Raw genomic sequence first — 27,989 nt, forward strand, 5'->3', positions numbered from 1 at the left:
TGCTTTTTCCAGTGGAATGATGTTTCACACGCACATACCTGCTGTAACATGAGAAAACACACTGGCAGGGTGGGGTTAATGAAATAATTACTAATAAACACTGCATTATACCATGTTATACAGCCTGTTTGAACTTTCAGCTGTCACGTTGCTGCTGTTAGCATCTCTATAATACAACTACGATTGCACAGTTTTTTGTCTTTAGTCTGATTGCACATTCTTCCCCACATCTATAGAAAATAAAAAATATTAACATCTCCTGTACATAAAATCTGGAACTGTGTGAAAAGAGAAGCTTGTACCACAAACAAAATGAACATAAGTGATCTTTTCTTTACAGACAAATCAATAATTTAAAAGCAAATTTGAATCAAGGAGTAAATTACACAGGGTTAAAGTATTTTTCATATACCACAGGTGTAATTTAAACAATTTATTTGAATATATATTTTTATTTCTTTTGTAATATATATATTTTTTTAAGACACTACACCATCCTGTCCAGAACGGGTCTGAAAATGAACAGTTAATACTTATTTAATGGGAAAACATTATGCAAGTAACATCTCTCTAGAAACCGATGAAGTTTAAAAAAAAACAACAAAGGAGAAGAAAAACAGGCAGGATTCCCATAAACCCTGTAAAAAACAATCAACTAAAAGTGAATAATTCAATATTCCTCGATTATTCATCATATATTGTCTAATAATCTAAATTGCAAGGTTCACAAACGGCACTACATGCTGAATGTGGTAAAGACTACCAGCAATAAATGGATTTTTATAATAGCTTGTTATGCTTATATTTTATCACCTTGTTTAAGGAGCTATGAAGATGCATTTGGTTTATATGAATATCTCTAAATGTCAACAGTATTTATCAGATGGTGTCTGATAGGTCGGTTGTTCTTCAGGGAAAATTAAACCAATTATATTAAAAAATACATATATTGAATGTTGGCATGCAAATAGCTTTGCAGGACATGATTGAAATGTCTAGCTCTTTGTCAAAAATTATTTTAACTTAGAACAGACAGCAAGTTAAGTTTTTTAAGACCACTGAGAACATATGGGCTTATAGCCAATGATTGTTCCAGTCTGAGAAATAAATTCTCCAATATGCTTTAAGAACTCCTTAAAATCTGTCATAGGACATATTTTGTATTCTTATTCTTTAATTTCAACAAAAATAATGTAAAAAAAAAAAAAAAATAATGTAAAAAAAAAAAAAAAAAAAAAAAAAAAAAAAAAACTCCTGGGTGAACAGCTTGGTAAAATTGACGTTGGATAGAATGGAACTTGTCATTTATTTATGCCACATAAAGGTTTTATTAGGTGAATGTGGCTTGATTCATTGCACTTTGAATCTGCCAAAATGAGCCGCTGATGAAAAATATGAGTGAGATAGGGAGAGAGAAAGAGAGAGAGATACATTGGAAAATGTGCTGAGAAAAAAAAAAAAAAAGAGGATATCAAATCTTAAACGGCATCTGGAAAAGTTTTACTGCAATTCCTCTGACTTCTTGCTCCCCTTAAATTTTTAGGAATTGTCATAAATCCATATTTTCCTAACCTGAACCATTTTAATTCAAACTAAAGGTTTTATGGCTGCATTATATCATAAACATTCATTAAACCGTATTTAAGCAAACACATAAGCAAAGAGTCCAAGATAGAAAACACTTTATCGTGATACATATGGATCTTCAAACCCTCTGCTAAGCAAACATAAGAGACCAGAAGAAAAGTTAAAGTTCAACAAAGAAATCAGAGTTTCTCTAAATATTCCTTTGTATGATAAATCTGATTGGAAATAATGCAATAGATCTAAAACAGCCACTGATAATGTCTGAAGAACTGTGCAATGTGCTTCCTGTAAAAGAAACCTACAACACAAGATTCTCTTATGTCTTCAGATACGTCCTCTCCATGCTGCTTATCAATTAATGAAATGTTAACATTCAAATCTATACAAGCTCCCTATGCCCCCTTTAATGATAGCGCTAACATAGACTATACAAAAGCAAAGTCTTCTGTATGTAAACGAACCATTTAAACAAAACAACTGAGCCTCTCAGCCATTCAGGAATAAAACCTTACAGCCGCATGCAGCTAGAGCCTAGAAATGACTGAGCATAACCCACACATGCATGTTTTGCAGTTATAAACAAACCTGTTTCGGTCATTTCCATGGCCAAAACAAACAAACAGAAAATCCTTTCCATTCCTGAGGGCTCGGTACACGTTGAGGTTGAAGTTGCAGGAGTTTCATTCATTTGAGATCTCCTCTGTCTGCTTGTTGCTATGTAACTAATAAACAGACAAACATCAGCAAGCTTGGTAATTCATCTTAATTGCTTCTTGCGTAACAAGCAGTCCTCGCACTACAAATTAGCCCCGTAGCAACGATCACTGCACCGTTCCGCTTAGTGACACCATGTGTTGGGCGCCTGCCACAGCCAGTTGAGAAGCAGCACATGACGTCTTATCACTAGAGCAGCCACTGAGACACCTACAGCTACCCAAAACAGCTGCAGAGACATGACACAAAAACTGAGCTTCAGAGCTATCAGATGAAGAAACTGATATTTAGGTCCCGCTTTGACCCCCTGCAGCTTCAAAATAAGACATTGCTACATTTACAAAGTGCTCATAATGCTTCTTCACCGACGTGCAAATTCCTCAGCTTCATGTGAGGGCAGAAGTGGAAATTTATCACCAGACCTGTTGGCGAAAAAGATGAAGAACAAGTAAAAAAAAAGATTCCAAACTTCATCCAAACACATTATTTACAGGCAGAAGAATTCGGACCCCTTGAATTGTTTTTCCCGTTTTATTGTCAAACAACAAATTTCTGCAAATTTAGTTTCACAAGGCAAGTTTATTTAAGATAAGATTAAATAAGAAAGACTTTATTGATCTCACAGTGGAGAAATTCACTAGTAGTCAAAAAGAAGGTGCCAAAAGGAGGAAAATATACAACAGTATATACAGTATATACAATGCGTCCACATATGTATATATAACAGCTGAAGTCTCTTATTTAAAAGGATTATTGCACCGAGTATTTAACGGGTATTTATATAAATGGCGCACTGCTCTGACCACTAGACCAGGGGTAACCAATTAAAAATCAGCAGGGCCCGAATAAAGAAAATCACCAACCAGTAAAGGTCCGGAGACATTTTTTATTATAATCTGTTACTTTAAACAAAATTTAACACTGAAATAAAATGAGGTTTTTAGGCATCCATGTTATACATTGACTTTTCAAATAAAAAAATATTAAAAATGTTTCCATTTTAAAAATTTTAAGTATTTTTTGAAGTAGAGAACAATTGTTCAGTTTGCTATATAGACAATTTCCTGATTCACATATTTTATAAAACACCTGAACTGCCTGTTTTTGTTTTCTTTCTTTTTTTTATGGCTTAATGAGAGCAGTGGGCTTTAGGCCGCCCTGCAAGGCTTTAAACCTGGGTTTAAATGGTGACAAAGCCATTCTCAAGCACATATCAAGGTACTCATTCTGAGCCTGAATCGATATTTATTTTTGATTATGTTCATGGTGGAGAATCCTGCTTCAGAGAAGTAGGTGAGCCAAAAATACTCAAAATATTCAGGGTCATCTTTGAGCACACCATTTCACTTTTCTGTCACCAGTTCACAGCGCTTCTTCCAGCAGTCTACACTTTCTTACCCACCGCCTGGCTGGCCACAGGTTTGCCTGTTGTGTCTAAAAGGAGCTAGCGGCAACAGCCCAGACTGACACAGCTCATTGGCTTATTTACGTCACGTGTAGCCTGATCCAGGGCTTTACCGTACAAACAGGAGAAGAGGGGCAAGTGAAATTAGACACTGCCGTCGAATAACATGAGGTAATTTATAAATGTTTTAAATCAGTGGGGGAGTCCGAAATAGCCAGCAGGTGGGTCCGGATACGGACCGCAGTCCGCTAATCCGTGACCTCTGCACTAGGCCAACACTTTCCAACTTGATGACCCCAAAGTATATCCCAGTATATCCCAGGGCGGTGAGGAGCTGGACACCAAAGGCTGCTGAGGCATTGCTTTGAGTCGACAGACTGGGATGTGCTATGTGAGCCACATGGGGAGGACATTGATGGGATGACCAACTGCGTTACGGATTACATCAGATTCGGGGAGGACCCCACCTTACCAGCATGGACGGTCCAGTGCTTCTCCAATAACAAGCCCTGGATTACCCGTCACCTGAAGGAACTTCTAAACAAGAAGAAGGAGGCTTTCAGGTCTGGACACAGAGAGGAGCTGAGTAGAGGGTCGTATCAACCCATAGACATGCTGAGGATGTCCAAGGAAACATATAGGAGGCAAAACTCCAACTAAAAAGTGTGAGAAACATGTGGACGGCAATGAAGCACATCACTGGGATGAAGGGGAAAGACAGGCAGACACCGGGGAGCCTGGATAGATCAAACCAGAACAACCAGTTTTTCAACAGATTTAGCTCACCACCTGTCACCCATAAGACGACGCCAACCCCCCCACACAATGCACACTGTCCAAGCGACACCAACAGGCTTAAGAAAGTCAGGAAGGCTTTCTCTGTACAGCAATCTCTGCATCACACATTGGTCAGACAGCAGAGCACTTTCTCTCACAGGCTGCGCCACTTCGCTGTTGAAGGGAAAGATACAAGAAATCCTTCCTGCCATATGCCATCCCACTGTACAATAAAAAATTAACCAACACTGTGCTGTACTCAATGTCGTATTACATTATATATAATCTGTTCACTGTACCTTATTTGATTTGAAGTAATCCTTGCGTAATTAGCAAACCCAAAATGAAAAAGCAAATCACTGAGGAACTGTAATCCCAAATTAAATGTGTGATACAGCATTTGAAAACTAACACCTCCTTGTTATAAATAATGTCATATTTAAAGTTTACCATGCTGCTATATCCGTTTTAATTGTGCTCTGGTGCTCGCTGTGTCCATAAAATAAACTTGGTGGTTGAATTGTGGAGAATCTTACCGTTGCAATTTTCACGCGTTCTGAGTTGTTAGTTGTAAAAACTATAAAAAACGGTCGCCGGAGCTAAGTGGATTTTAAGAGTTTAAACTTATTTTATTTACTTGTACTTTAACCAACACTGTACATTTATACATTTTATATTTTATATGCTCGCTACTTGTGATGTCATTGCGCCCTTTACTGCGCATGCAGGACAAATTAGTTGTGTGAATGCGCAGTAGAGGGCGCAATGACATCACAAGTAGCGAGTATGCTCTCTTTTTAACAGAAGTAAACATGAATCGTAGCCCTGGATCGCATCTAGTAATCACAGAGCCAGAGCATTAACAAAGCAAACTTTTCAAGAAGATCAACAAGAAAGACCGCTCTCTGCATTATTGTCCATCTTGGTTGTTTTTGTCGCTGCTTCTGCATTTCAAGACACAGAATAGTGACCTTTATTCAGTATTAATGACGTTCAGGTTGGATGAATGCGACCTGGCCATGTTTGGTTCTATATGGGTGTATAGAGCAGGGTTGAACTAGAAGACCTGAGTGGTCTGGGAGGTTGATACATTGGCAACAACTCTGTTATGTATTGAGTTGCTGATCCATTCAGTAATTTATAGACTAACAGAATGATCTTCAGTCTATTCTCTGAGCTACAGGAAGCCAGTGGAAGGACTTCAGAACTGGGCCGATGTGCTCTACTTTCTTAATTCTAGTGAGAACACGGGCAACAGCGTTTTGGATCAGCTGCAGCGGCCTGAAGGACTTTTAAGGCAAACCTGTGAAAACACTGTTGCAGTAATCAATTCTACTAAAGAAAAAAGCATGAATGAGTTTTTCTAGATCCTGCTTGGATATCAGTCCATTAATCCAGGAAATGTTTTTTCATGTGATAAAAGGCTGACTTAGTAACTGCCTTCATGAGCCTCTGAAGTTTCAGGTCTGAGTCCATCATGACACCAAGATCTCAGCCATAATCAGTGGTTTCTAGATGCAGTAGCTGAAGCTGTGAGCTAATTCTGGATCTCTCCTCCTTTGGTCCGAATATTATTACCTCAGTTTTGTTTTTTTCAGTCGTAGAAAATGATGGCGCATATCCACATACTGATCTGATCAAATATCTAGAAAAACGCTCTGTTGGGTTCATAGTGACCTGGTGACATTGTGGTGTGAAGCTGGGTGTTGTCTGCAACAATATTGTTGTTTGTTATAATCTGAGCAGAGGGGAGCATGTAGATGTTGAATAGGAGGGGCCCAAGAATGGATTTAGGATATTTTGTGTTATTCCAACACACAGGGAAGCACGATTATGAGGTGGAGAAAATGTGATGCATTGATTGCCATCATCCCTTTTGTTACCAAACAACTTCTCAGAACCAGGTTACGGTGCTCAATTTGGTGTTGAACACAAACTGAGAAAAAAAATTATGAAATGCATTACATGGGGCTCTCACCTCAGTTTTATATCAAAGTGCTCTAGTCTCTGCTTCAATCTTCCTCTCTCCATGAAGCCCGTCTGGGTCAGCTGGGGCCACCGTTTGCCTCACTGCGATCTCAGGACCCCCGCCATATATACCCAACAAATACTGCCACGTCTCCTCTGAGATCTGTCCGTAGTCTGCTCCTGAGGCGAAAAAAAACAAACAATAATCATCTGAACTTTTCTCCTTTCCACGTTTACGTCCCAGTCAGTGAAGGAAGGTTTACCTTGCTTCAGCGTTATGTGTCCTCCTTTCATAACACCAATTTTACTATTGTCGATCGGACCAGGCGGCTCTGAGAAAACAAACAAATTATGTTTGTTTTACTTTTTGTTTAAATGAATAACATCCACTGCTAAATATTGGTAAGTTCAGGGTTGTACCATTGTCTTTTCCCTTCACAAAGCTCTCCCACTCTCTGAACCACTGCATGCTGATACACAAGATCACTGATGGAGCCTCCTCAGCCTGAAACTCTTTGTTCAGCTAAAGACAAAACTTAAATCAATTAAAGGTTCTTAGAATAGGGAGTGAGTTTAATAATGGAGCCTTTCTGGGGGTTTGGGCGAACCTTAATGAAGGTGTCGATTTCAGTTTTCCTGCGTTTCGCCAGAGCTTCGATCTCCACCTGACAGATGGCGCACATGTACAGGTGGTTGACTGCAGGCCCGCCTCCAAAACTGAAAAGACCAAAACAAATTCCTAGTGAAAGGTTAGCAAAAATAATAAAGAAAAAGTTTGGTAGATCACCTTTTATTTTTTCCCCAAATTGCAAGAAAAAAGCAAAAAACCTCAACAAACTGACTAAAATGTTTGATTAATCAAATTTAATTACAAGAAAATACTTAAACATTATCATTTATTTGCAATAGCAAAATAGAATTACAGGAAACAAAACATAAAATAATATATATAAAGCACCTTTCAAAAATAGATGTGCTATATGTACAACAGTGATGGGAGATTAATCCTACACAGAGTCAATGAACCTTTAATTAATAATTCATGACTGCCTGTTTCACTCGGGGACAATACTTCAAACACTGGGAGTAGCTGTATGACTCAGCTACCCCTGAGCTACTATTGCTACATCTCCTTTTTCCAGCTCCTCTGATAAATCAAACTATGATCACTCATGGCTTCTTTTCATTTACCTGTTGTAAAGATACTCCCAAACATTCTGAGGAACTATCACAACCAGATCATCGATGTACTGGTACTTGTTGGGTGGGATTCCTGTGAAGAGAAGATATACAGTATATTTAAATGATTATTTAAAAAAGTCTTAATAAAAGAGAAGTTTTAAGAAAAAAACATGCAAATTACATAAAAATGCAGAAGAGTCTCTATTTATTTTTTGGTAATGTAATGCATCTAGAGCAAAGTGGGACTTGTTGGACTCATGGAATATCAGAAATGCATGTTATGTATAATTATGTGGAAGAGGTTTTTACAGATTTGGAGGTTTCTAGAGCACCTAGTGGCGTCAGCACCCAAGATGAAGGTTAGATTGTCTGCTCATGGTCAGACATATTGTTTATGATATTGCAAGTTTAAACAAAGTGGATTTCCTATGTCTTTCGAGTAGCTCTTACAAGCAACAAGTGCAAAAAAAAAAAGAAAAATCAAAGTCAAGGTTTTTGCTCAGAAATGTTACTGAAAAAAAACAATGTAATGTAAATAATAATAATTTTGCAGGTAATTTTGCAGGTTGTTTTTGGATCGAAAAAGATCTAGAAAGGTCCTAATGGTAATGAATGGAGGTGGGCGTGTTGAAATTCTTTTACACAGTTAAAATCAACCATCTCTCCAAGATGTATCTTGACTACAGTTTGACATTTAAGTAGATTTACCTTTAGTTTTAGGTTCAAGACTCCTGTTTTTATAACTGGAGTCCCTCGGGGCTCACTAGTAGGTCCACCTTCAGTTAGAATCCATACCAATGATTTTATTTCATTAATAATAAATCTATGATAACTTAGTGCGTACAGATGCAGTTGAAGGAAGGATAAACATTTTGACAAATGCTTAAAATAATAAACAGCTGAAATATGCAGTAAAAAACACAGTTCCCTCAGTTTTACTTTTGCAGCTTTGATGCCTTTTCATTTATCCATTACTGTATTCATATTATTGCTGTTTTAATTCATAATGCTGGATTCCAGTTAAATCAGTTACAAAGGCTACCAATTAAATACAGCAAATTTTAAAGCTACATTTTATACAGTTCCTAATTGGATTATTAACCCCTGGAACCCTACGGACCCACCGGTGGGTCCAGCTGCTACGTGACCTCGTAATTTTAACAAACCCCCAGTATTGATGTAAAAAACACATTTGGCACAGTTTGGTGACATTTTTGGATAAATGTGCGAAAATGGCCCCTCCGCCTAAGAAATTTCTCACTAATACCATTCTAAAATAAATATGATTCATCTGATTGAGTCCAAATTTGGTATATTTTTAAACAACATTTAGATTTAAAAGTCTGTACTACTTTTTTGTGCTATAAATAATATTTTGGTAGTGTTTTGCAATGTTTATTTCAAAGAAAATTTTGGCAAGGTTCAAAAAATGCAAAATATTTTGTATTTTGTCCCTAATATTTCAGGCAGGGTCAAATCAACAATGGTGCTGACACCAGAAAACCATTCTATGACATCTTACCTTTACAGAGGTACCAAAGGTTTCTTCTTAAATCTAATAGCTGTGAGGCTATAAGTGATTTACTTTTGTGTGTTTTTGTCAGGCAGAAATTTATTTATTCCCCCTGAGGGTGTAAGAGGTTAATAAGTTCTACCTCTATAAAATAATTGAAGATAAAACTAGTTACTTCAGAAACCAGTAAGAGATCTGATTCAACTAAAGACTGGTGTTTAGAGGGTGATACTAAAATAATTTAAGTGCGCCTGAGTTGAAGGGTGAACTGGGGGCCATAAAAGTATTTTAGGCGACATTAGAATAACCCTGTGCCCCATATGATCAATGATGTGTGAAGTTGTTTCTTCGAATACATAACTAAATGGAACCTCAATGGATAACAAACCAGAGACTCATCTTGCTGTTCAGATTTAAAGTAACAAAATCCTCTGAAAACTGCTCCTTTGTTCCTACTTTGGGATACGGTGATCTAAATATTTCCTTTTTTTGTAGAAAATCTTAGCATTTTTGTAATATTTTACTGCAGTATCCCACTTGGGAGTTTTCTGATGGTTTTAATTTTAATGACCTTAACGTTTTTTGTTTGAATAGCATGAGGTTATTTTTAACAACTGTTTTTATTTTTTGACTTTTAGTTCTAACTGTTGTATTATATTATCTTACTGTAAACATTGTATATCATTTCATTGCATTTCTTTTTATGAACCTGAACAGCACTTTTTTTTTTTTACCTGGGAGTGTAAAACAGTCAAATAAAGTTTAACTGAATGATTGATTGATATCAGCACCAGAATCATTAGAATCCTGTCTCTTGATCTTATTTCCACAATCAGAGAGCTTCACTATGGGAAATATCACTGGCCCTCGTGTGAACTCTCTATAAAGGGGGTCTAAAATACTTTGCTACAGTTGAAACTTGTGCTCAATGCAGACAAAACTAAATGTATGCTTTTCACAGATCTTCGGAACAGGCCACTGAATGTTCCTTCAGTGGTTACTCTTGATGGTCGTGAAATACAGATTGTTTCAACTTATAAGTATCTTGGTATTGTCATTAATGACCACCTATCATTTAAGCCTCATGTTCACTGTCTAGTGAGAAAGTTGAGACTAAAATTGGATTTTTACTTTTGAAATAAGCTGTGCTTTTCTTTTAATGTAAAAAAACGGTTGGTGGCATCCACTTTTTTAACTGTGCTGGACTATGGTGATATATTATATATGCATTCATCTGCTCAATGCCTGCAGATGATTGACGCAGCCTATCATGCATCATTGAGATTTATTACTAATTGTAAAGCTCGCACCCATCACTGTGAGCTGTATTCTCGTGTAGGGTGGTCTGCCTTGGCTACACGGAGGCTTTGTCATTGGTTTATATTTATATATAAGGTTATTCTTGGTGCGCTTCCATCTTATTTATGTTCACTTCTTATGAAAAAAAGTACTGGTCATTACTCTCTCCGTTCGCAGGCTGTTGTCTTGCTTTCTGTCCCACGTGTCAGTACTGAGCTGGGTAAAAAGGCCTTTGCTTACTCTGCTCCCTTTACATGGAATTTGCTGCAAAATAACGTGAAACTTAGTAAACTGGTTCCTTTGAATACCGTATTTTCACGACTATAAGGCGCACTTAAACGTCTTTTTTTTCCCTCAAAATGTGTGGTGCGCCCTTTGGTGCAGTGCGCCTTATGTGTGTTGTAACTGCGACTTTTGAGACCACCTCATTGAGGAGATGATGAAAGAGTGGCTGAATGTAAGGAGACCAGGTTTTTTTTTTCCACTCCTCACCATCGCTGTTAATATGTGACTCCATGCGTGCCCATCTCACAGCTGATGTGAAAAACATGGGGAAACAAATGAATGCTGTGCTCGCTGTTCAACCGCACGACATCGGTGTGAACCGGACCCAGCAGGTGCAGCAGAAGCAGCGAGTTTACATGCAAAGTCAATGGTTGACGCGCGTATAGGTGCAGCAAAAGGTCCCGCAGCGCGTTTTGAGCAGCAGGCGCAGCGCGTCGGGAGCGTTTAAGCATCTGATGCACCGCCAACGCGCTGCTGCTGCTCGAGATGGAAAAATTTAAGTTTTGCTGCTGGACGCGCAGCATCAACCAATCAGAGAAGCTGATCTGGGAGCTGACAGCGAGACAGACACAGCGCTCTGATGACATATGATATTAACGCAAATGAAAAAGGCTGGATGGATGAGGAGATGATGAAAGCGTGGCTGAGGCCGGTGTATGTGAGGAGACCAGGTGGTTTTTTCCACGCATCACCATCGCTGTTAATCTGTGACTGGGTGCCCATCTCACAGCCGATGTGAAAAAACAAGGTGAATCAAATGAACGCTGTGCTCGCCGTTATCCCGGGAGGTCTGACAAAGGAACTTCAACCGCTCGACATCGGTGTGAAGCGGCCGTTCAAAGTAAGGCTGCGAGCGGCGTGGGAGCGATGGATGACAGACAGAGACCACAGTTTCAGGAAAAGTGGAAGGCAGCGCCGGGCAAGTTACGCCACCGTTTGCGGATGGATTGTTGATGCTGGGACTAACGTGTCTGCTGGCTCTGTTGTTCAAGCTTTCGCAAAAGCCGGCATCATTTCTGAGGAGCCGCACTGCACGGAAAGTGACTCTGACAGCGAAGAAGGGGAAACTGGCATTTCTGATTTAGCGCAGCTGTTTAATTCAGAAACAGAGGATGATGACTTTGATGGGTTTGATTAATACTTTGTAATAAATACATGAATAAAGCACAATCATACTCAGTTTTGCTCCCGCTCTATTTTTCTACCTGAAAACTTAATTCAACAGCAGCCTCTGGGCGGGTCTCCTCCTCTTCACCGCGGTGGCTGGCAGGTGTTTTTCATCTAAATAATCTAAATCTTGCAGCTATATTTGCTGTGATCAGTGGGAATAAAGTAGTTTTAATATGTTTTTAAGTGAGAAAGGCCACCTGAAAACTTAATAATTGCAGTCAGTTCATCCAGATTATTATCGTGCCTATAGGCTACTATTTCTGTCGGAGGCGCTCAGACCCCCACATACCAGCGGTGCGCCGACAGTAGAAATCCCTTCAACAGCAGCCTCACCGCGGTGGCTGGCAGGTGTTTTTCATCTAAATAATTTAAACTGCAGGCACCAGGATACCGGCAATAAAAGCGAACAAATTCCGTCGGCAGGTTTCAGGATTTTAAATTAATTTAGGAGTAATCACAGCGCTGTGTCATCTGCGATGTGTCATGGCCAGCTCCCAGGTTTGATTAATACTTTGTAATAAATACATGAATAAAGCACCATCATACTCAGTTTTGGGCCCGCTGTATTTTTAAATACGCAGTAGAGCTATTTAAAGGTAGTAGAGGACATGTACCTGTGTATAAAAAACGCGCCCTATAGTCCGGTGCGCCTTATGTGTGTGTTAAATACAGAAATGGCACACATAACTGAGAGTGCGCCTTTTAGTACGGTGCGCCTTATGGTCGTGAAAATACGGTACTTTTAAGCTGAGAATTAGATGTTTTGAGTTGGACTCCTTCACATGTCAATGTTTTAATTGAAATTTTATTGTAAGTGCATATTTGGCTTTTATGTGTGTGTCTTTGTACGTATGTAATGATGTGATGTGATGTAATTTTGATGCCTATCTTGGCCAGGTCTCCCTTGCAAAAGAGATTTTTAATCTCAATGGGTATTACCTGGTTAAATAAAGGATAAATAAATAAATAAAAAAATAAAAATATTTTCTCCTTCAGATGTAGGGTACAATTATGGTCCCAAAGTAGAAAACACAGTTGCCACACACCTCCATGCTGACAAAGGAAGGTGTGATTGCTGATTGGACCTGGCTCAGCAAAAGTGTTGAACTTGTTCAGCCATTCCCTAGAGATGTAAAACTGCAGCAGGCTGGGTTCCTTCATGCTGGCCAAAGCCACCACCTTCTGTCTCTCTCGCACAGAGTCCTCACTGCTCTTTCTGCAATATGGCAAGAAACATTTATTTTGAAAAATATTTTTCTAAACCATTTGGTGGAGAAAAAAAGTGTCTTAATTAAACTCACCTATAGAAAAGCACATAGGCCTCTGCATTCTGAACCACCGTCTCATGCACCTCAGTCACATACTGATCGTCAAACTCGTACCACTGGCCATTGATCACATTCTGACAGTAAGCTATATAATGTCCACCTGCATTAAGAAAAAAGAATGAAAAGATGTCAGTAAAAGCTTCACATTACAAAGAACAGATTAATAAGAAAAATAAATAATCAAAGAAAACAGGAATTCCTCTCATACTTCCTGCTGTGCCATGGTGACAAATGACCGACAGCAGGTCATACGTGGTGACTTGAGACGGGCTGTCTTTGGCCAGGAAGGGCTGCATGTCGAGGCCCTCCAAAGGGAAGGAGACATGGCTGCTGATCTTAAACGAATACATGACTTCGTGACGAAAACGTTTCAGGTGAATGCAGAGAATCTAGGAAACAAACAAAAGCAATGACAAACTAATAGCTGAACTTTAAACAAATTATATCAAAAATAAAGACAACTATTACCTCTGGAAGTTTCAGCACTTTGCAGTATTTGACACCATTTCGCAATCTGCCAGCAAAAAACAAGATATATATATTCATTATAAGGTCAAATTAAGCAACACAGACTTCCAGCATCTACTTACTTTTTACATCTCTCGCAGCTATACATGTTGTCTCCTGTAGAAAAATAAACAAAACAAAAAATATGTAGCTCACACTTGTAACAATACAGCATCAGTGGAAAAAGTAAGATTTTTTGTACCTTTGAGCTCATCAGCAGCAAAAAAGGCAGCGAGGCAGTCTTCGAGCGTAACCATGGGACCCCAAAACCAGCTTGGAATGCAGGAAACCACAAACCTGTTCAAAAGAAAACCCCAATGATTATCATCCATGGGAGGTCATGGCAAGCATACAACACATCCCACTTTACATTTATAATGTTTTGTGCATAATTATGGAGTGGAAGGATGTAAATAAAAAAATAAAAATAAAAAATAAATAAAAATATATATATAGTTTGCATTTGTACTCGGATGCTTCAAGTGTCTAAGCCTCCAATTTTAAGACTTGACATGGATTTTGGTCTGAACTTTGACTAGGCCACTTCAACACACACATGTTTTAATCCAAACCCCTTTAAATGTTGAATAAGTCTTTGAAAACATGCAAGGTTTAGGATCCTGCTGCACTATCAAGGAACCTGAACAGTTAAGAAAAAATACTCAATTAAAATTAGTTTTTGTTTCAATTAAAGGTTATGGAAAATGCAACATAGTCTGTGCTTCTGTCTCTAAAAAAAAATTATAATGTAAGTGTAACTGTAGTTTACTTAAAACAGAAGTATAAATCCTTATAAGTTTAGCTGTTCTGTTCTCAAAGGTTTGTTTGACGACATTATTGAAGGAAAAAAAAACATTATGAGGATGAATAAAAAGTGAAGAAAACTGTTAGGACTCTTGAAGGATCCCAACACATCTTTCCCATTAGAAAACATGGTTGCGGCTGTATTATGCTGTGGGGATACGTTTTTCAGTAGGAACAGAGACTGTGATCAAATGGTTGAGCTGAATAGAGCAATACTGGATGAAAATCTCTCACAGAGGCCACAAAAGACTGTGGTGAAACCAAGCAATGACCCTACACATACCAGCTGAGCTACATTTGAAAATAAATAACTAAATAAATACCTAAAGGTGAGGTACATTTGTATGACGGAGTATTAGGGCCAGGCTAGAGATTTCTTTTTTTTTTTAATGAGAGAATAAATTCGCAATATTATGAGAATAGCGTCGTAATATTACAAGAATAAAATCGTAACATTTCGAGAATAAAGTCATAAGATTTCGAGAATAAAGTCATAACATTTTGAGAATAAAGTCATAAAATTTCGATAACAAAGTCACAATATTTTGAGAATAAAGTCACAACATTTGGAGAATAAAGTCCTAATATGCTGTGAGTTTATTCTCTTTATTCTCTAATGTTGCGACTTTATTCTTGTGATGTTGCGACTTTATTCTCGTAATGTTGCGACTTTATTCTCGTAATGTTGCGACTTTATTCTCGTAATGTTGCGACTTTATTCTCGTAATGTTGCGACTTTATTCTCGTAATGTTGCGACTTTATTCTCGTAATGTTGCGACTTTATTCTCGTAATGTTGCGACTTTATTCTCGTAATGTTGCGACTTTATTATCGTAATGTTGCGACTTTATTCTCATTGCGACTTTATTCTCATTGCAACTTTATTCTCATTGCGACTTTATTCTCGTAATGTTGCGACTTTATTCTCATTGCGACTTTATTCTCATTGCGACTTTATTCTCGTAATGTTGCGACTTTATTCTCGTAATGTTGCGACTTTATTCTCGTAATGTTGCGACTTTATTCTCGTAATGTTGCGACTTTATTCTCATTGCGACTTTATTCTCATTGCGACTTTATTCTCATTGCGACTTTATTCTCGTAATGTTGCGACTTTATTCTCGTAATGTTGCGACTTTATTCTCGTAATGTTGCGACTTTATTCTCATTGCGACTTTATTCTCATTGCAACTTTATTCTCATTGCGACTTTATTCTCATTGCGACTTTATTCTCATTGCGACTTTATTCTCATTGCGACTTTATTCTCGTAATGTTGCGACTTTATTCTCGTAATGTTGCGACTTTATTCTCGTAATGTTGCGACTTTATTCTCGTAATGTTGCGACTTTATTCTCATTGCGACATTATTCTCATTGCGACTTTATTCTCGTAATGTTGCGACTTTATTCTCGTAATGTTGCGACTTTATTCTCATTGCGACTTTATTCTCATTGCAACTTTATTCTCATTGCAACTTTATTCTCATTGCAACTTTATTCTCGCAATGTTGCGACTTTATTCTCATTGCGACTTTATTCTCATTGCGACTTTATTCTCGTAATGTTGCGACTTTATTCTCATTGCGACTTTATTCTCATTGCGACTTTATTCTCGTAATGTTGCGACTTTATTCTCGTAATGTTGCGACTTTATTCTCGTAATATTGCGACTTTATTCTCATTGCGACTTTATTCTCATTGCAACTTTATTCTCATTGCAACTTTATTCTCATTGCGACTTTATTCTCATTGCGACTTTATTCTCGTAATGTTGCGACTTTATTCTCATTGCGACTTTATTCTCGGAATGTTGCGACTTTATTCTCGGAAGGTTGCGACTTTATTCTCGGAATGTTGCGACTTTATTCTCGTAATGTTGCGACTTTATTCTCGTAATATTGCGACTTTATTCTCGTTGCGACTTTATTCTCGACTTTTTGCCTCTACCTCATATGCTTCACAAGTAGAAAAAAAAAAAAACTATGAAATGACGGTTAATAAAACAAACCAATTGCTATGGAATTGACTTCAGCTGCTTTAAAGTGTGCAATGAAAAAAACAAAACAAAACAAAACAACAACACTCATTCCAATGGCAGGATCTTGCTGTAACGGAGCCTGGCACCCAGAAGCAGAATGAGGCTTCTGTGGGTTGGTCTAAATATACATTTTTCGCAGAAGCTGACCACTCATTGTTAAGGGCTTGTTTCCTTTAACTAGCAGCCAAGGCTTCAACTCATTACACTGGAAGTTACAAATCATGTAAAAGGGGACGATTCACAAAAAAGATCTAATTCAGAACAAGAAAAAAAAAAGGCTACTAATGAAAAATGACTAACTCACAAAGCCTCCATCATCAGATTTGCTTTTGCAGCAGGGTTTAATTTTCTACAATCTCTACTGTGTCTGACTTAAAGAAAAAAAAAACTGAAAAAAGACATTAGGCTACCCACATGAAAAGTCAAGAGGCTACTTGCCTACTGTTGCAGAAAATACACCCGCTGGTTATAGTTCTCAAATCTCTGCTTTGATCTGAATCAAAATAAAAAGCTTGTCCAACTGAGGCAGATCCAACTCGTCCCTGCATTTACCACCCAGTTAAATCTATCTGATTCTTCAGAAGTCCCATTCCAGTTCTCCTAGGAAACACTGACTCAGTGTTTTTCACTGACCGCCGTATGGAGTCCATGATGTAGGAGATCCAGCCCTGCGAGCCGTAGCTGTCTGGACACACGCCGGTCTTTACAGGCAGGTTCTGATGGATGGACGAGTGGAGCTTAGCCAGGTCCTCTTTGCCGGGGATCGGTAGAGAAAGGTCCTGGAAGGTTTCTACAGTGGTGGAGACCTGTAAACATCCATGCAGCTGTGTGTTTAATCATTTATCATATATATCCATATCCTCACCATTAAAAATACTGAACATGTTTGCTAAATGTGGGTTTAACACCCCCTGGTGTTTGAAGCTGCACATCTCACCCTGTCACAAGTTAAACACTGAACCAAGCTGAGGATGGAGCCGTCGAAGATGTCCGAGATGATGCTGCGATAGTGAGACTGCTTCTTCTTCCTGGAGGTGAGCAGCAGCTGAGCTGCAGGAGAAATGGTGACAGCGGTTCATTCAGAGACAAACTTGCAACCTGAAACAAAGCAGCCCCGAGTACCTAATGCCAGTCAGAAAATAAACCAACATCTCCACGGATCATACCACAGACGGAGAAAAGATGGGCTGCAGGTTCGACAATAAAAGAAGAGACTAATCCAGTTAAAATGATTATATAATCATAATCTTCATTTCAGCACCAAATTATATGTAACAGCATATAGGTTATTTTCACCACACCTCAAGGTGCATTATATTACATGCTTTCTATGAACCAAAAATGGAAGTTCTTAGTTTTGATCTGCAAAGTAAATAATGTTTAATCATTTCTCTACTGTTTCTACATCTCTACCGCTAACTGCTTTATAATAATATACTACAGGGGGACAAAAAAGATTTTAGTGCAAATAAAAACAACCAAGACATATTTCAAGAAGTCCTGAAAGACTCAAACATTTAGCAAGTCTTTGTTTCTCTTAGACCTTTCTTAATGGAGTAGGCGGGTCCTGCAGAGTGGAGCGGGCTGGACCTGGGAGGACTGGAGGACAGTTTGGGATGCAGCTCCTGCAGCGTCCGTACAGGACTGCAGGGAGTGGACTGTGGCTGAGCCATTGATGCTTCATTGTCTGGTTCTAAAATAAAAAGCAGCACATTGAAGGTCCAATGTTTACTTTTTAGATATTCATGATTCAAAGCAGAAGATTAAAAAAAAACAGCTGTTACCTGAGGCAGTGGTGTTTTCGACCTGTGCCTGTCCTGCAGCAGACGTCTGGTTGTCCTCTTGAGCTTGGACCTCGGTGTTTGCACTGAGTGCTGACGGCTCTTCCTCTCTCCTCTCCGGTGGCCCCTCCTCAGCTGCAGTGTCCACATCTGCATCCTCATCCATCTCTTGAGAGCCTCCGTGCAGGGGAGAACCGGACACCCTCTTTTCCTTCAACCTCTCCTTCTCCGAGATAACCGTCCCCAAGCCCACACCTACAGATGGGGACCGAAACCCATCGCACTCGTCCTGCAAGAGAAGCTCCCCCTCCCCCAGTCCTCCCCCCTCTCCCCGGTCGCTGCTAGAACCAGAGTCACAGGACAGGAATTCGTCCTCGGAGGGCGAACGGTCTCCATCCCGCCGTTCTTCCCCGTCACTCCCCTCCCTGCTCATGCTGCACTCTGTCAGCGGCTCCTTCAGCTCCTCGTGCAACTGGTCCATCAGACAGCGCAGGAATTCCTGGGTGTCCTGGAGAGAAAGAAAACATTAGAATGACAACTGCAGCTTCTTTGACAGGTGCCGGGCCATTTCTACAAGATATTAAAGAAATATTCATAAGCATCCTTTCTGCAACAAGAAAATATTTTGTCTCTTTTTCCATTTTAAGCTTTATTGGCTTAATTGTTAAAATAATTCAATAGCAGCTTCTGAGCTAATCATAGGAAGAAACTGATAATTTGGCTTGACAAAACCTACTAACTGACCTGTTACCTCTAATTATTTAGTTGAATACCGTGACCATGTGGCTATGAAGCAGGTCTACAGCTAAATTCTGCCCTCTGAAAGCTTTAAGTAAGGGAAAAGGAACATCTGTGCTTTTGAGATGACTTTACCATGTAGAGGAGCGCTGCAAAGGAGGTGATCAGTCTTCACCCTGAACACGTTAAACTTTAGGTTCAACTATAAATTGATACCTTCCCACTTGAGCTAACTTAACTGTAAACTACAGGTTTATCAGCCATCAAAGAGAAGGAAATTAATATGGTCCAAAAGAAGAAATAATTGAGACATTTCTACATAGTTTTATATCAAAACTGCATTGTGCTACTTAAACTTTTCAGATTTCTTTGTCAATTTTAGGCATTGAATATTCCACCATATATTTTCAGAAACCAAAACAATGCCTGAGACTTCAACAAATTACCTTAAATAAAAGAAAACTCAAGGTAAATGTGCTTTCATAAGAGACATAAAGCAACAATTCTTAAGAAACAAGTTTGCAGTTTTAACTGGATTTCTCCAAATAAGATGGATCAGCCTAAGACAACAAGAATTTGTTTTTACTTGCTTCAGTCGTCTACTTCTTTCATGCCATGTTACGGCGGATCTGACACAGTAGTGAGTCCCGCCTGAAGGTGCAAACTGCCTGTAGTTCATAAAAATGTCTTTCTGTAAGAACTTCAGGTTTAAATCTGGGTTTTCAGTTTTAAAAAGATGTTTGAATTTACCAGCGTTTCCTCTGAAAGAGAGTAATATAACATAATGATGTTAGTCGTTTCTTTGTTGCTTTCAGACATTAATAACGCCACTCAGTTTTAGCTGATAGCCATCTTGGTTTGGAATTACTCTATAGAAGTAAATCCTTTAGTAGCCAAAAAAAAAATTATTTAAGGCCTTATCTAAACTTTACCTTTGTTTCTTAAACTGCACGCTCTCCACACTGCAATCCAATCATACCTACATTCCTTAGGAGTTTCAAAAACTTTAAAATGCTAGAAAAGAAACTAAAGCTTCACATCTTTGATGCCTAGATAACAGAAAACTGCTCAAAGGATTCAATCGTTTTAGTTTCCTGCCCAATTGTGTGCAAAAAAAAACATTTAGAAACTGCAGGAACTGCATTTAAAAGAAAAGGGGGAACTCATTTCCTTATAAAAACACTCCAGCCCTCCTGCTACTTAGGCAGCTTTCACAGAACCTGCATGTTTAGATTGTTAACGAATACTGAAATATAAACACAACTGTTTCATTCTAACTGATGTTCTTCTCAGTGCCTGACTGGGATTGGTCCTTTTTGATGAACACACATAAATCCAAGGAATCATCTCTTTTCCAGTTAATATTTGCAGAATGTTTCCCGTGGTTTGCAATAGAAATCAAATGTAATTACTTGCAGGGTGCTCACCTGCTGAGCATAACCTCGAAACATTGGGTTTACCAGTTTGATGCCATGGGACAGGCTGGTAGGAACAACGTAGCTGGGCCTGAAAGGGCAAAAGATACACGAGACGGATCTAAATCAGTCCAAGAAAAAAATAATGACCCAAAAAAGTGAAATATTAAAAAGTTTTAAATATTTTTATACCGTTTCTTATGCCAGAGCTCTGAGATGAGTTTCTGGTAGCTTTTACACAGCGCCGGCTTCTTATCGGTCCGCACCAATCCACTACAGTCCAGGAAAAACTGGGTGAGTGGAGGGCTGGTGAACAAAAAGAACGAAAAGTTAAAGTTTGGAGCTCTGATTTACAAACTAAACTAGACTAGACTCATCTCTGATAATTGGCTAAGTGGAGGTGAACCCACCAGTTGGACAGGGCCTGCAGAGCAGCATTCATGTAGCAGGAGTTTCCTATATTCTTCATTCCCGTCAACCCTGAAGGCAACACGGGAACCCATCAACTTATATAACTTTACAATGAACACACAAGTAGAAGTGAACAAGTAGAAGTGAAACACCTCCAAAAGGGGTTCTTCATAGCAAAACTTTTGAGTTTCTTTCTATATTTACTCTTATTAAAGGAATAGTACACCCAAAACATGATTAGCCTTCATTTTCTACTCACCCCCATGCTGAACAACACTCTGGAGTACTTTTTTGATATCTCAAATGCATCTGGAGATCTGGGAGGCTTCTTGCTGTCTGCTGACATTCAAATAATGGAGGTCTATGGTGCCCGAGGCAGAAAGGTCCATAAAAGTCCACAAAAACGTGTCAATATTCCTCCATACTGCTCGTCCAATGTATTCCAAGTGTCCTGAGTGGGTAGCATCCAGAATTTACTCGAAACGAAGTCATTTAGAATGTTTTTAGAGTATAAACAGTAGTGTATATAGTATATACACTATATTGCCAAAAGTATTTGCTCACCCATCCAAATTATTGGAATCAGGTGTTCCAATCACTTCCATGGCCACAGGTGTATAAATTCAAGCACCTAGGCATGCAGACTGTTTTTACAAACATTTGTGAAAGAATGGGTCGCTCTCAGGAGCTCAGTGAATTCCAGCGTGGAACTGTGATAGGATGCCACCTGTGCAACAAATCCAGTCGTGAAATTTCCTCGCTCCTAAATATTCCACAGTCAACTGTCAGCTGTATTATAAGAAAATGGAAGTGTTTGGGAACGACAGCAACTCAGCCACGAAGTGGTAGGCCACGTAAACTGACGGAGCGGGGTCAGCGGATGCTGACGCGCATAGTGCGAAGAGGTCGCCAACTTTCTGCAGAGTCAATCACTACAGACCTCCAAACTTCATGTGGCCTTCAGATTAGCTCAAGAACAGTGCGCAGAGAGCTTCATGGAATGGGTTTCCATGGTCGAGCAGCTGCATCCAAGCCATACATCACCAAGTGCAATGCAAAGCGTCGGATGCGGTGGTGTAAAGCACGCCGCCACTGGACTCTAGAGCAGTGGAGACGCGTTCTCTGGCGTGACGAATCGCGCTTCTCCATCTGGCAATCTGATGGACGGGTCTGGGTTTGGCGGTTGCCAGGAGAACGGTACTTGTCTGACTGCATTGTGCCAAGTGTAAAGTTTGGTGGAGGGGGGATTATGGTGTGAGGTTGTTTTTCAGGAGCTGGGCTTGGCCCCTTAGTTCCAGTGAAAGGAACTCTGAATGCTTCAGCATACCAAGACATTTTGGACAATTCCATGCTCCCAACTTTGTGGGAACAGTTTGGAGCTGGCCCCTTCCTCTTCCAACATGACTGTGCACCAGTGCACAAAGCAAGGTCCATAAAGACATGGATGACAGAGTCTGGTGTGGATGAACTTGACTGGCCTGCACAGAGTCCTGACCTCAACCCGATAGAACACCTTTGGGATGAATTAGAGCGGAGACTGAGAGCCAGGCCTTCTCGTCCAACATCAGTGTGCGACCTCACAAATGCGCTTCTGGAAGAATGGTCAAAAATTCCCATAAACACACTCCTAAACCTTGTGGACAGCCTTCCCAGAAGAGTTGAAGCTGTTCTAGCTGCAAAGGGTGGACCGACGTCATATTGAAACCTATGGATTAGGAACGGGATGTCACTTAAGCTCATATGTGAGTCAAGGCAGGTGAGCAAATACTTTTGGCAATATAGTGTATGTATATATAGTATATATAGTATATATGTATATAGTATTTCCTGAAAGCGCGCGCCAGCGCGTTCAGGACGCTACGGAAGCCGGCAGACCAAACCAGATGAAAGTGCGCATTCAGCGTCTGCTCTGCTGATAATGCAAGCGTAGAAGAAGAAATGTGCTGTTTATCTGTGCAAAGAAAGAAACAACGAAAGAAAACTGTCTGAGGACTTCAGTGTTGAGGAAGAGCATGAGTGCTTTGCCGAGCTGAATGCGCTGGTTTGGTCTGCCGGCTTCCGTAGGCTCGTGAACGCGCATGTGCGCGCTTTCAGGAAATCCTATACACTACTGTTTATGCTCTAAAAACATTCTAAATGACTTCGTTTCGAGTAAATTCTGGATGCTACCCACTCAGGACACTTGGAATACATTGGACGAGCAGTATGGAGGAATATTGACACGTTTTTGTGGACTTTTATGGACCTTTCTGTCTCGGGCACAATAGACCTCCATTATTTGAATGTCAGCAGACAGCAAGCAGCCTCCCAGATCTCCAGATGCATTTGAGATATCAAAAAAGTACTCCAGAGTGTTGTTCAGCATGGGGGTGAGTAGAAAATGAAGGCTAATCATGTTTTGGGTGTACTATTCCTTTAAGTTTTCTGTAAAATCTATAGGAATTAATAAACGCTATGATGATTAGAAGCTAGTTTTGCACCTCTTGGTTTAAGTTCATCTTCCTCTGATTCTGAGCCATCGTCTTCTGCCACTGCAATCGGTACTGCTTTTAGAGGGTGACCTACTGAAGGGGCAGCTGCATCCTGGGCCAACAACAAATGCATGAGCGTCATGCATGTGTAAAATACATCAATAACAAAAGGAAAAATAGAAATGAACTTTGTCAGTGTTTGCACCTGCTCTGTAGCTTTGCAGTGGTGGGGTACAGCTGGAATAGGGACCAGTGTAGGCCTCTGATCCAAAAACACCTCCCGCTCACACACATAACACCAGATCCTGAAGGTTGTCAGGTTCACCGTCAGGTTGTGTTTTTTAACCTAAAGAAAAACACCATAAAATAAAATAAAACAACCTTGTAAGTTCTTGCTAAATTATTGTCATTTTTAACGATTTACATTTATGAACACCACAAATACAAACCTTTAGGTATTTTAATTTGAACTTTAAATGACAGATAAAGAAAAAGTACTGTGGCCAATAGCTGCAAATGATCAGCATAGGGATGACGCACCACAAAATGCTATATGTGCTGCAGACATGTTATTGATGCAAACTCCAAAAATAAACACTTAAAATCCTCTTGAATTGCGAAACGCTGCAAAAGAAAAATGCTGCAATCACGGAAAATAGAATTATGCAAACTGCCAATGCACACATGCACTAAAAGGCAAATCCAACAGAGAAACGCTGCAAAGACAAAGTTCTGCAGGTAAAAACTAAAGAAAAATCAATCAATTAAAAATAAAATAAAAAAGCTGTAAACTTGCAATTTTGCTTGGTCAACCTCCGAGTCCAGGTGGGACTGGACCAACAGTTAGTAATTAATGATTATCTTAAGGACAATCGTCAATATACTAGGACTGCTCCCTCCTGACTTGTGGTTAGCTCCCCCTAGTGGTCTGACACATTTCAGTTTTTTTATTTATTTTATTTTTTTTTACATTCTGTTGTTTTTGGTATCCTCAGCACTTTTCCTTGATTAATACTTTCCATTATTCTGTGATTAGCAGATTTGCTCTAATAGCATTTTTATGAAGCACTTGATTTTTGTGCTTGTGTGTTTTGTAGTTGGCATCATTAATATATCTGAAGCACCTTTGGCAGCTGATGCTGCGTGTTTGCGCTCGTAGCCACCTTTTAAAGTGGAGCATAATAGTGGATTGGAATAAAAATGTTGCATGTTTCATTTCTGATAAATATCAGAAAGGTATGACAGAAATACAGTCTTAGTTAACATATTACCACCAAAGAAGAAGTCAAAGAAAGCCACCTATCTACAATTTAACATCTGTATAAAGGGTGTAGAGGTATGAAGGACCAACTCTGCCATATTTAAAAATAAATACAGAAATAAATAAATGCTCAATAAATGTATAAGCATACAATTAATTGCCAACAAAAAAGTGAGACATAAATGTATATAACTCTTAATTAGCTTCTTTATTTATTTGCCTTTGTAATATTTACCTTATTTATTTTTCTGTCCTTTATAATCTTCAACTTTATTTTTTAATTACTTATATTTTTAAGTATTTATTTATGTGTATGTTATAATATTTTTGTCTGTTTTATTCTTCCTTTGTATTTTTTTACCTTAGTTATTTCTTCGCCGCTGTTTATTTCTCTCTGCCCTTTTTACATTTCTCTATGCATTTCTGTCTCATTATGCAAATGAGGAGGGGGGGTGTCCTAGAAAGTCAACTTCTGCTCATTGGTTGGCTTGGCGGTCCATCTTCTTAACTCACAGAGCTCAGAGTACTAAGTTAAATGTTCTCTTTTCTGTAGCTGTTGTTCAATAAAAGTGTGTTTTAAGATCATTTGAGGCGAGAACCTTATACTTTTAAGCATCACCATATGGCCCATTCACAGATTTAATGCGGAATTTAAAAGAAAATGTGACGAACTTGAGAGGACCGCGGCAACCAGAGGAGCTCCGAAGCTGACGGCAGCCAGGTCTAACCACAGCCCATCTGCAGCGGCCCTCTCTCGGAATATCCGTGTGTGAAGAATCGTTGGTGATGATGGCGATTTTTTGTTGCAGCTGCCCTCTCTCGGCATAGCCGTGTGTGAAGCGTGTTGGTTAGCATTTTACTACATCGGTCGAATCTACAGGAGGAGAGTCTGATGTCGAGTCTGAAGTCATTAGAACTTGAGTAGGGACTTTGCCAAACTTTGCCAAATACAACAAAAAATCGCCATCATAGCCTGGCTATAGACCTGGCTGCCGTCAGCTTCGGAGCTCCTCTGGTTGCCGCGGTCCTCTCAAGTTCTTCACATTTTCTTTTAAATTACGCATTAAATCTGTGAATGGGCCATATGGTGATGCTTAAAAGTATAAGGTTCTCGCCTCAAATTATCTTAAAACATACTTTAATTGAACAACAGCTACAGAAAAGAGAACATTTAACTTAGTACTCTGAGCTCTGTGAGTTAAGAAGATGGGCCGCTAAGCCAACCAATGAGCAGAAGTTGACTCTCTAGGACACCCCCCCTCCTCATTTGCATAATGAGACAGAAATGCATAGAGAAATGTAAAAAGGGCAGACAGAAATAAACAGCGGCGAAGAAATAACTAAGGTAAAAAAATACAAAGGAAGAATAAAACAGACAAAAATATTATAACATGCACATAAATAAATACTTAAAAATATAAGTAATTAAAAAATAAAGTTGAAGATTATAAAGGACAGAAAAATAATAAAGGCAAATAAATAAAGAAGCTAATTAAGAGTTATATACATTTATGTCTCACTTTTTTGTTGGCAATTAATTGTATGCTTATACATTTATTGAGCATTTATTTATTTCTGTATTTATTTTTAAATATGGCAGAGTTGGTCCTCCATATAGAGGGGTGTAGTTAGACCAAAAACTTTGGTCTAACTAACTGAGGTGGGGCTCAGTTCAAACGGCAACAGGACTGAAATTTTCAGTCTGCAAATTTACTGATTGGTAAACCAGTGGTTAATCATCTGGTGCAAGGTTGTTGTTTTTTTTGTCCTTTCATGGTTACCCACCAAAGAAAAGTACTTTATATATCTTGATTATTTTATTCTGTTCTAAAATCAAGAAATGTACAGAAAACAGTTCCCAAAACAGTTAATTTATAACTTTTATGATAAATATTCTGTATATATATATATATATATATCATATATTACTTGTAGTAAAATAAAAGATCTTGGAATTAAAAAAGGCTGCAAATCTAAACACAACACAATGCAATGAAACGTGGCGACATCGTGATTCTGTGGAGCCTCTTAGACAAAGACAATGAAGCTGGTCAGGCTTGATGGGGAGATGAACAGAGCAAAATGGCTTCTTGCATTAGAATGGCCCAGTTAAAAGCTCAATAAAATATCCTCAGGTTTGCAATATTTGTAAGAAAATGTGTAAAAAGTTAAAAAGAACTGTATTCTAAATTAAGTGCACTGTTGGCAACAGACATAAAAACATTTAAATTTCCTTAGCATCAGATGTTTTTACCTGTGCGTGTAGAGTGCTGTGATCAGCGTAGGACTCGCCGCAACCAACATATGAACAGTCACTCTAAAGAGCAGAAATAAATAATCAGACAGGATCTGACTAATTGGAACCTTTTTTCCCCAGTGATACTCAAAATACAAGATTAAGCATCTGTGCCAGAAAACAGCAGCAGTGCTCAATTACCTTTACGCATTACGCCATTATTAATTATTTAGCAAAAAAACTACCTTCCAATACAGGATAAAGTAAGTGTAACACAGGCTGCTGTTGAAGCACACATGACATAATGCAAGGCACACAGTTCCAACTTTCAAAACTAAAGAACAATCTAAAAATCTACCTGCAGACAGGCCCATAGGTTGGGTCCCCCGACTCCGCATGACTGGCAGGTTCCCTGGAAAATACAAAAAAAACAGCAGTTCAAAGGTGCTGTTTTGACACACATGCTTACTGTACAACAGCTGTGGATGGATGGATGGATGGATATTATCTTAAGCAGCAAATTGACAACAAATAGATACTAAAGAAAAAAAACACCTTAGATTTTTGGAGAAGGTCCTCCTTAGTGACCTCCCCTATTGACTCCAGGTGAGGACAAACTTCTTGCTCTGCCATCTTACTTGCTGTCTCCAACTTGATGTACCCTAACAGACATGACAAGGAAAACACATCACAACATAGGAGGTTGTTGTAACTCAGCAGGCTGTGTGCACCGACTTCATAAACACACTGCGTCTGACAGATCAGATATATAAAATATGACAACAACAAGCCTAAACCTATGTGCAGAGGATGACAGCTCAGCAAAGTGACAGGCCCTGGTGTTTACTCCCGACAGACCTCCTTTCTCCAGGGCTAACAGTTGTTATTAACGCATCATACTAACAGAATAGAAGCAGATGCCGCCGTCAAGGTGGTTATATCATCTCTGCCTAAACAAGTCGTGTTGAGAGAAAGCAGCGGATGGTGTGTTAGCTAGAAGAAGAGCCGACTAAGCGACGTTTTTTCACTCCGATCCACTAACATCCTAACTGTCCCCACCCCCATCCGCAGAGCTGAGGCGGAGCACGTAAAGAACGC

The 27,989-nt window shown here is 39.1% G+C and overlaps 1 protein-coding gene across 3 annotated transcripts; it reads right to left on the reverse strand.

Annotated features, from left to right (window-relative positions):
* Positions 1-1,249: 1,249 nt before the first annotated feature.
* On the reverse strand, positions 1,250-27,963 carry usp20 (ubiquitin specific peptidase 20). Of its 3 annotated transcripts, none has more exons than XM_038308687.1 (25): positions 27,796-27,963; positions 27,447-27,553; positions 27,250-27,303; positions 26,910-26,972; positions 23,600-23,740; positions 23,404-23,506; positions 20,923-20,992; positions 20,705-20,818; positions 20,525-20,603; positions 18,363-18,867; positions 18,122-18,271; positions 17,516-17,628; positions 17,212-17,384; positions 13,938-14,032; positions 13,819-13,852; positions 13,697-13,742; positions 13,437-13,617; positions 13,202-13,328; positions 12,947-13,116; positions 7,643-7,724; positions 7,060-7,168; positions 6,872-6,974; positions 6,715-6,783; positions 6,462-6,631; positions 1,250-2,723 (listed from the first exon to the last, which is right to left on the reverse strand). In XM_038308687.1, exons 2-24 carry the CDS (start codon positions 27,522-27,524, stop codon positions 6,474-6,476), a joined length of 2,817 nt encoding a protein of 938 aa, XP_038164615.1. In that variant the 5' UTR covers positions 27,525-27,553; positions 27,796-27,963; the 3' UTR covers positions 1,250-2,723; positions 6,462-6,473. The 3 variants fall into 3 exon arrangements, with proteins under 3 accessions (XP_038164615.1, XP_038164613.1, XP_038164614.1); XM_038308685.1 differs by having other exon boundaries at positions 20,510-20,603; XM_038308686.1 differs by having other exon boundaries at positions 20,510-20,603; positions 27,689-27,963.
* Between the last annotated feature and the right edge of the window lie 26 nt (positions 27,964-27,989).

The sequence above is a fragment of the Cyprinodon tularosa genome, unplaced genomic scaffold (genome assembly GCF_016077235.1).
Source record: "Cyprinodon tularosa strain WSP-4 unplaced genomic scaffold, ASM1607723v1 ctg643, whole genome shotgun sequence".
Taxonomy (NCBI): Eukaryota; Metazoa; Chordata; class Actinopteri; order Cyprinodontiformes; family Cyprinodontidae; genus Cyprinodon; species Cyprinodon tularosa.

Bases quoted from the DNA above. Each gene is read 5' to 3' on its own strand.
- usp20 (XM_038308685.1), bottom strand. From the start codon at position 27,524: ATGGCAGAGCAAGAAGTTTGTCCTCACCTGGAGTCAATAGGGGAGGTC. The intron at 18,272-18,362 runs GTAACAGCTGTT...TTTTTATTTTAG, and splicing joins CGAAAACACCACTGCCTCAG to AACCAGACAATGAAGCATCA. The intron at 13,853-13,937 runs GTACAAAAAATC...ATTTTTCTACAG, and splicing joins TGCTGCTGATGAGCTCAAAG to GAGACAACATGTATAGCTGC.